Raw genomic sequence first — 9,888 nt, 5'->3', positions numbered from 1 at the left:
ATTTTCCCTGGGATGTAGGCTGTGCTGGCTGGGCCAGGATTTAATGCCCATGCCTATTGTCCTGGGGAAGTTGATATTGACCTCTCATCTTGAATTGCTTCCTTTCTTGGTAGTAGGGACATGTCAAATATTATTAGGAAGAGTTCAAGGATTTCAACTCCAGGTACAGATCCAGGTTCCTTTTTAAACACATGGAAGGCCACCACCAAATGGGCAACAAATTCCATACAGTCACCATCTTTGTGATTAACATGTTCCTTCATGTTCCCTTTAATCCTTCAACAAAATCATCTAAAGTCTATGCTCCTGGTTTTTGGCCTCTCCCCTAGGTGAGTTGAGATTAGAGTGGTGCTGGAAAAGCACAGCAGGTCAAGCAGCATCCGAGGAGCAGGAAAATCGACGTTTCAGGCAAAAGCCCTTTGTCATCTTTTTTGATGAAGGGCTTTTGCCCAAAACATCGATTTTTCTGCTCCTCGGATGCTGCCTGACCTGCTGTGCTTTTCCAGCACCACTCTAATCTAGACTCTGGTTTCCAGCATTCATCTCCTCTGCCCTGAAGCTCTTCAACCATGTCCTGAAACAGACTCACTACCACAGCCACATTTGCTTTCTCAGTGCCTGCCTCCATAACCAACTCATCCCACACGGACTCCGGACCACCTTTAAACCAGCAGAGTTCAGAACTGAACAGGACAAAGAGTACAGACTACAGATTCAAAAACACCAGCAACGGTTCTCCTCCAAGATCCTTTGCTCCACACATGCAGCCATGCGGCGGCACCTTACCTCTCTACAGTCAGCCCTGCCACAGCTGAGGGCCACACTCTCTCAGAATTGCAAAGGACCCCTTCTGTACTATATTCTCAGGAGAATTCATACTCTCAACAAACAGTATTTCAACACCATCTCAAACATCAAAAACTGTAAGTACAACAAACGTTTCTATGCCCACCTCCATAACCAGCACTCCTCAAATATTCCTGAACATTCCCCCAGACGCCATTAGACATGTGGCTGCTGCAGCTACCATCCCCACGATGATCCACAACATCACTTCCGCCCCCATCATAGCCGCTTCCACAGCCACATTCCTGATGAAGGGTTTTTGCCCGAAATGTCGATTTCCCTGCTCCTCGGATGCTGCCTGACCTGCTGTGCTTTTCCAGCACCACTCTAATCTAGACTCTGGTTTCCAGCATCTGCAGTCCTTGTTTTTGCCTTTCCCCTAGGTGAAACAGGTCTGGCCTTGACATAGACCTCTCATGATTTTATGAAGCTCAATTACATCATCCTGCAGCCTCTTTTCTTCTCAGGAACTCTATCCTATCCATCCTTTCTCAAAACTGCAGTTTTCGATCACTAGCAACATTCTTGTACATCATCCCTGCACTTTCTCCACAGCAAGTACGTCCCTCCTATTATATGGTCATCACAAGTGTCCACAAAGTTCCAGCTGTGACCTAACAAGCAATTTTAAGTTTCAGTTTAATATCACTGCTTTTGTATTCCATCTCTCGTTCATTAAACTAAAACATTCCATTTGCTTGTGTACCACCATATATACTTGCCAGCTTTAAGGACCTATGCTCCTGCACTCTCTCAATCTACACTTGTCAATATCCATTGATTGTGTACTCCATCTTTATTTCCCTCCCAAATGCTTTACCTCAATTTTTTCTGCATTGAATTCCACTTGTCATTTTTCTGGCAAATCCATCAAAATATCAATATAATTAATCAACAGCTTTAAAAACAATCTTTTTACATGCAATTAAAGCAAAATAACATCTTCTGCTTCTTCTAAATTTTTAAATGTGCACAGCATTCTCCAGTTTTCTGGTTAGTTGTCTGTTCAACCATAGCTTGGATTTTTGTAGCACCCTTAACATAGGAAAATGTCCCAAGTGCTTCTCAGGAACACAATTTAAAACTAATCTGCGTTAGAAGATATTAGTATAAGTTAAAGTCTTATGTTGCATTCTAAAGGAGGCAAAAAGGGTGGAGCAGTGAAAATATTTAGGGAGCCCCATAGGTAAGGGCTTGTCTTTCAGAAGAGACATTTAATTGCTTCCTAACAACATTAAAATACATAAGACTAAAACTGATGATCTGGTCACTAGCACGGTGGTTTCTGTGAGATTAGCCGTCAGGTTCTGTTTCTAAGTGATTCATATACATAATTCTTTCGCATATTTTGAGGCCATAAGTGGTGCCAATCAAATACAACTCTTAGTTCTTCCTAAGCAGGTAAAGGCATTCTCACCAATAACAGAATAAAAAAGAATGATTTTTAAGAAGCTAGAATTGGAGGAGCCCAGAGGGTTAAGGGCTGGGCTCTGCCATCACCAACAGAGCAAATGAAAGCTGTTCAACTCAGATGCTTTTTGTGGAATCCTGTATGCTAAGTAAGGGCTTAACTTGTTTGTGCAATCACTACTTTTCAAAGTGTTTAAATGTAACATGCTTTGGAGAATGTCATCAGGAACTATGAGTAGAAGTCTTCATTTTGTTTATTTAATTTTCAGATTTTTTTCATTACTGCTTAAAAAGCTAATTGGAATGGCCATGTTCTAATTTGAAACCACGCAACAATTTAAAAAACTACATACTATTTCCTGATATCTTTCAATTCCTATGTGTGTACCAGTAACTGCATTTTTAATATATCCCATTCAATATGCAATTTTTACCAATTTCATTGCAAGATACACAAAATCTCACAATTGGCTTTCAGTCAGCTGCTATTAACGGTAGGCATCTAATATACCTGACAGTGCTGTGTGATGTTACATTACTATAAGTTAGATAGGGATTCATTTATAATTGAAATTTATATTGATGCTCTGAGATTGATAAGTTTATCATAAAAGTAAAATGTTTATTTTCTTACATTTATAAAAGCTTGAAGTTATTTCAAAATCATATCACTCTCGCTGATTGACATTTAATTGAAAATTCAGAGGATCACAAACTTAATCAGATGCGCTGTATTGCATTACAGTACTGGATACTATTGCCATTTTCAGTTGAACAGATTTACATTTAGATTTGACGTTTACACAAAGGATACCAGGAAATTGTACCAAGTTAAAAATCACCCAACACCAGGTTATAGTTCAACAGGTTTAATTGGAAGCACACTAGCTTTCGGAGCGACGTTCCTTCGTCAGGTAATTGTGCCAAATCAGGGAAATTGTAGTATTCTGTCCAATTGTTGCACAATTTATGCTTTCAAGCTCTGTCTGAGAAATTTTCAGTTCTACAGAACTATCATATTAAAGATACAACAATTGTTGCTATTGACATTAGCTGTCACAAATATTTAGATGATCACGATTACAAGAGACAAAGGAGTTTCTTTGAGGATTAGCAGTTTGACGAAGAAGTTCAGATTCTGTCGCTTATCTGTGTGGGGAGTTTTGACACAAATATTGGTATCGCTGTTGGCATCACAGCTGATGAACTGGAGGGTGGAATCTGTCACATTTCACAAGCCTTGTAGTTGGAGATCAATGTATTTTGGAAGCTGAAAGAGAAAAGCACCGCTCGACCTACTGCCATGGCTGGGTTTCCAAAATCAGGCCTAACTGTAATACTGACAATAATTAATTTATTTCAAATAGGTTTATTACAATCAGAAATGTATGATTTTATTGCCCAAATTTATGGGTGAAAAAAAACACTCAAGACAAGGATGAATAAATGGAGACATAAGAATGAATGGCAACAGATTGCAGTTACAATACACACCTTAAACTAAACCTCATGACTACATTCACCCATGTATAAGGTTGCCAACTTTGGATGAGGGCATTGCTGGAAATTTGCACATATTTTGATGCAGCATCAGATCACATTGTCTGTTTGCAAAACAGATTAAATTAGTTTATTTGCTTGCATTAGATTTACAGTCAGAAACTATTTTGCAACACATCCATAATCCAGACTACGTATACGCAAACAAGAGCTCATGATAAACAAAAGAAACCACCAAGGGAGTGATTCATAGGCCAGGGGAAACTCTGATTCGACTAGTGCACAGCCACAAGCCAAGATATTCATTTCCACAGAATACCACCTCAGTCAACTAATGTCATAGGAATCGAGCATCAGGCCATCAAACTTCCAGGAGTGCTTTCAGAGATGGCAAACTTTAACTGATACTTTTTTTTGAGGTGCTATGACTGCTTTGGACAGTATCAGAGGCTGAGTTTATGTGGACAATGAAATTGCCTAACTGCTTATTGATCTGTGTACACTAGCCATTTTACTGGAACACTGAAACCAGCCAGTTTCTAACTGGAGTAATTGGTTGATCTGGAAGATATAGTGAAAAAAAGGACCCTTTAATGCTTTCTCTCTAGCTGATTAAGTAGACATGAAATGTACTTTGTAATCCTTGCCCCTGGTTCATTGCATGCTGATCTCAATTGTTTTTGCTAGACTGTGTCATTGGAGTCAATTGAGAAATTGGATAAGTACAACCTGCAGACATATCAACTAGGTCTATAATTGGGTTAGGAAGTGGGAGCCAGTTTAAACACTGTCTTCAAAGATAAATCCATACAGTCAAGGGTAAAATAACATTGTGGTGCAGAAACTCAGGGATGGAGGAAATGACTTGGTCATCACTATCTTCTGTTATCTATGCAGCCTTTATTATACTACTTTTCAGTCTAAACATCAACAGAGATTTTCAGAGAGCCAAGTGAGAGGCAGTTTTCCAAAGGTCTCACTGACAGTGCTGACAATGACACTCACTGAAGCTTTTGCAGTTTTATACCCAACAGCATTGAACAGAAGAGGCTGTGTATACGAATAGCTCTGATGTCTTACAGTTGCAATATTTCCCTGCACAGAATGTTAATAAACTGGTACCTTGTTTCTATACAGCAACAATTGGCCAGGTCAGAACGGAGCTGCTGGCTGAGCAAACTTTACAAAAATGTAGAATTCAAATGAAATTTTGAAGCACCAAAATTCACTAGTACAAAATTGTGATCTTCCTAGACAGCAGTGTCCCATTAGAAGTTAAACACATTCATTGAAACATTACTGAGCATTGAGATTTATATTTTATCAATAATATTTCATTAATTTACAGTTGATACTGTTAAACAAAATAAAAGGTAAACATCCAAGAAACAAGTTGCTTTATTTAAAATAGGGTTCTTTTGGTTAACTGGCTCAGAGGTCCTGATGAATACCTCCTTGAATACTTCAAATCCACATCTGTTTTGATTCTCACTCACGTAAAGAGATTCCTTATGTTTTACTTTAAAAACATCCACCATATTAAAACACGTGCAAGGAGTGAACCATTCAAATACAAATCAATCACTGTACATACAACTGAAGGACTGACATAAAATACTGGAATGGAATAGGCTAAAAGGGATATAACTAGGCATCCACAGCACAGGAGTAAAGAAAATCTCAATTTCCAGCTTCAATGTGAATGCATTCATTAATCCATAAAATGTTTTAAACTGCATCAACTGAATATATTTCTAATGAATGTACAATTGAGCAAAGGCAATTGTAACTATAGGGTTAACCAAGATGTAGTCTTCATTTGAGGACGAAGCTTAATTCTTCATTTTCTTCCAATCCTTTCGTCCAGATGTTTCTGGAGTTGTTTCTGCCCTTCTCTTCTGTGCCTAACAGTATATAAAGAGTTGTTACAAATGGGATAATAAATAAAAAAATCTGAAATAAAAACAAAAAATACTGAAAAAGAACAAATACACAGGCATCTAATAGAGAAAAGGTACATCAAAACTTAGGTTAAAGAACCTTTGTTCTGTCAAAGCAGCCCTACTCGAAATGTTAACCTGTCTTTTCTCCTCAGACACTAACAGATTTACTGTGCACTACAGAGTTTCAAATTAATTTCACTTTTTATTAGTTCAACTTTACATGTAGAATATTAAAATCCTTTGTGCACCTGGCTGTCATTGGAAACAGAATTCCAATTGGAACCAGGGGAGTAAATAGACAGACTTGACTGCCCATCAGACTGAGCTTAAATGACTATTTCCGCTCTAAATTACATACTTCCATGTCTGCACTCGAGTCAATCAGCTGAATCTTTTGTTGCTTTGGCTAAGTGTCAGTTGCATTGAGTAAGGCTATGTGACTTAGTGAGATCTTCCACGTATCTTACTAAACTTGCCTCATTCGTTACCTATCCCGCCAAATTGGCATCTCTCTCTGACTACAGCCATATTTGCCACATTCCTTGAACAATTCTTCACTCACTGGATATCTGCTAAAAGACTGACATCCTGACTTCCCGCACCATCTTCAGAATGCCGCTGTGTGCTTGAAGATGCACTGGCAATCTGGTATTGCCCAACCCCAACAACAATATGGCACAGCGGCCACATAAACAAGATGCTCTTGGCAGACAGCCAACATGGCTAATACTCCCTCATACACACAAGCCCGCTGTTTAACCCACTGGACTACACAGTTAACGTATTCTTACCTACATCACAGCTAACTACCCTCTCTCAGTCACCGCTGCACTGCTCCCGATGTCCACTGTCAACCCACAGGTCTACTGTCCAGCATGAGGTCATCACATACAGGTGAGAAATCCAACAACTACAAACATGAACTTTTGTTTACAACTGGCAAAAACAAAAAAAAAACAGAAGCTGTCTGCTATACACCCAGTAACTGTCCATTCCATGATGGTCTGCTGCATCCAGCTGTCATTTACTGGAACCAAGTGTCAATCAGCTCCTAGCAGTGTCCAATGCAGCTGAGCTGTGTCATTCACCAAGACAGCTTTCTCCTCTCCAATGTCCTCCTCCTCCTCAGAAAGCTGATCCCATCCTCTCAGTTCCTCAGCACTGAAAGAAAATCTCTGCACAGCACATTATTCTTGGATGAGGCAGCATACTCCATCCAGGCTAGAATGAATGCACCCTCCCAGATCACTGAAAGCAGTGGAACTGCACCTTCAGCAGCCCTACTGTCAGTCAGCCCCACCATGGCCTTGGTCACAGCACGTGCATCAACTTGGCAGAAGTGCCATGCCTGCTGAGTGACTAAAACATCACATCAATAAATGATCATCCTCCCTTTGCCCCTAGTCTCCCTTGCTTCCTTGTGAACAATCAAGGCATGGACCACCAGGACTGTATTCACCCCTGACCTCTGACAGACTTCACCTGAGTAGCCCCTAAACATGACCGACTAGACCCCTGACTGCTGTTTTTGCAGGTCCCTAACTGATGAGACTCGATTTGCCTGACTGCTAGTGCTGGACCTACAGGACTGACTATTGTTTACTTCCTGGACTGCAATCAGACAGGTGTCCTGACAAGTGGTCTGAGTAAATTAATGACCATTGCCAAGGCCTTCGATTGTGTGTAGACTGTGCCCACAATTGGGACCCCTGACAGACACTGACTCTCGTTGACTGGACTGGAAACTAGCCCCCTGCCACCTTCCGACATAAGTCATTTGGTTGAATATATTGGGTCTGTGTACTGACAGTCAAAACATGCCGTAGGTGTCAGATTGACGTCTCAGTAAAGTGTACAGCAAGATGTTCCCCTGAACCCCAAAGAGATGCCTACTGACAAGCATGACAAGCAGCCTGTGCCTGTGTGACTGTACAAAAGAGCATGTCATTATGGCAGTACTGATACGCCCTGGCTGAAGCAACAACGTGCTAAAAGGCGTGGCTCGGCATTGAAACTGGATGCTAAGTGCGTGAGTAATAAGAGAGCCACCAAGAGGCCCTGAGATACAGCCTTTCCAATCCATGAGCTGGGTGCCTGCCTGTAGACACAAACCATCCCTGCTATTTGCTGATGTGCTCTGCAATACAGATCTGCCCTTCCTAAGCATCATAGAAGTGGATCAGAGAGGGGCCATGAGTATCCTGAGGGGTTGGTAAATGTCCATGCACAGGGGATGCGTGCCAATGGATTGTATTATGTAGTGGGTAACACGAACGCTGTTCACAGCCAGTAGCGAGCTAAAGTTACCAGGTACACACTCTGAATTCCATGCTGAGAACTCTTGCTCTATAGTCTGCTTGGCTCAATTCATAAGATAGCAAGTTGCATATTGATAAAACAAGATGCGCAGTTAATAAGGTTATTAACAAACAATAGTCCCCCTTAATAGGCAACTCACTGCTGCCTAGCAAGAGCCTTGTCTCAAATGCTCAAAAGATCCATAAAAGACAGCAAGTTCCTCCCAGCAGTAAGATCATCCTCATTTGACTTCTCGTGCTATTCTGCCACAAATCTCAGGTAAGCCTGCATTGTTCATAGCCCTTTAATATTCTGCGCATTGGCTCAGCCCTCCTGCCAGCTTAATGAGTAATGGCACAATCAAGTGTAGCAGTAATTAATTGAGAAAACAAACTTCTAGGTATTGTTCATATGTTGCAATCATTCTCGCCAGTTTAGGACATTTCAGCAACTGATCTGAGCTCAATGAACTAACAAATGGATGAGGAAACAAAACGCGAAAAGGGTTTCATTTTAAGATTTCCAACAAGAACCCCAACTGGGAAGTATGAATAGCTTGGACAATATCAGACATAATCCAACACAGTAATTGCTGGAGATGCTCAGCAGGTCTGGCAGCATCTGTGAAGACAGAAACAGAGTTAACATTTCAAATCCAGTATGACCCTTCTTCAGACATAATCAGCTGTTTTGTTGTTTCAGTTAAATAGTCTAACTGACATCCAGTGGCTGGACTGACAAAACCAAAAGAAGGTTACGTGCACATAATATCAGGGGGGCTGGCACCAAACAGAGACAAGTATTCCAGCAAAAGCTAGCAGCTTCTGGTAAGGACTGAAGAAAATGGAAGAAAAATGGCAAAAGCTATCATTGCCACTTGTTTTACTTTCCTAAAGCTAAAACAAAGTGGATATTTTAAACGTCCTTCATTGTTCTTCATTATTTTTTATATGAGCGAATGCTACCAAGTCAGTCGACGTGGAGGAACTGAACTAACATCAGTAAGTATGCAATCATTAAAAGGTACTACAACTGTACATCAAGAACTCTTCATAACAAGTTTACTCTGCTAAAACAAAAACTTCACTTCAGCTTTTCTATGTTAGTGTATAACCTAAAGTGGCTAACTTAAAAAAAAACTAGCAATAAATGTTCACTGCCAGAAGCAGAGATTCTGTTTCTCTGATGGAATCTATATTTGAAAGTGTGGGAGAAAGGGTAATTTATGCAGCACAACTCTGTAATATGTTTCATGGAGGTGTCCTTTCAATTATTTTCCAAATTCCTGAGGCAGAGAATGAGAATAAATACTTCACTGACATCTGTCAACATTCTACAAGGTTCAAACAGTATTTTTCATTCTAGATTCAGATGCATTTTAACTCCAGAGAGCTCAGTTATAAAGTTGTGCAAAGAAGTTTAATATTATCCAAAATTACCGAAGCAATTTCAAACATCTTCTGACCTTTTAAATACAAACTCATTTATGCTTTCCATTCACACTTAGGATGAAATCCTTGCTTTTCATCATTGAAGTCAGTGTGAAAATAAAGTGAAGAATCTGGTTCTATTAAAGCCAACAAACCAAAATAGCCTCATTACGATCAATATTGGTACATGACACTGCTTTTTAAACAATTTCTTTTAAAATTTTGCTATCAAAAAGCAAAGAATGTTAATACTAGAGAATGAAAGAGTCTCCGTTTAGGGGGAACTCAACAGGATCAATTTTCAATGTCTTTGCCTACCATTAACAAGATAGAAACGCAATAGGGTTGGCAGTGTTAGAAACCTAGCACTAGGCACAGGCCATTTAGCCCATTGAGTTTGTTTCACTATTCCATGAGGCCATGGCTATACTAGGATCTAGATCCATACCCTTGCCCATATC

The 9,888-nt window shown here is 40.1% G+C and overlaps 1 protein-coding gene across 2 annotated transcripts in view; it reads right to left on the bottom strand.

The window, feature by feature from the left end:
* Positions 1–3,109: 3,109 nt before the first annotated feature.
* The window catches only part of smarca1 (SWI/SNF related, matrix associated, actin dependent regulator of chromatin, subfamily a, member 1), a 113,344-nt gene continuing 106,565 nt past the window's right edge, over positions 3,110–9,888 (bottom strand). For both annotated transcript variants that reach the window (XM_043704859.1, XM_043704860.1), the window contains exon 25: positions 3,110–5,660. In XM_043704859.1, coding sequence (XP_043560794.1) covers positions 5,589–5,660 — 72 coding nt within the window. In that variant the 3' untranslated portion in view covers positions 3,110–5,588. The remainder of the gene's footprint in view (positions 5,661–9,888) is intronic.

The sequence above is a fragment of the Chiloscyllium plagiosum genome, chromosome 15, assembly GCF_004010195.1.
Source record: "Chiloscyllium plagiosum isolate BGI_BamShark_2017 chromosome 15, ASM401019v2, whole genome shotgun sequence".
NCBI lineage: Eukaryota > Metazoa > Chordata > Chondrichthyes > Orectolobiformes > Hemiscylliidae > Chiloscyllium > Chiloscyllium plagiosum.
This window is presented reverse-complemented; position numbering and strand designations above follow the sequence as displayed.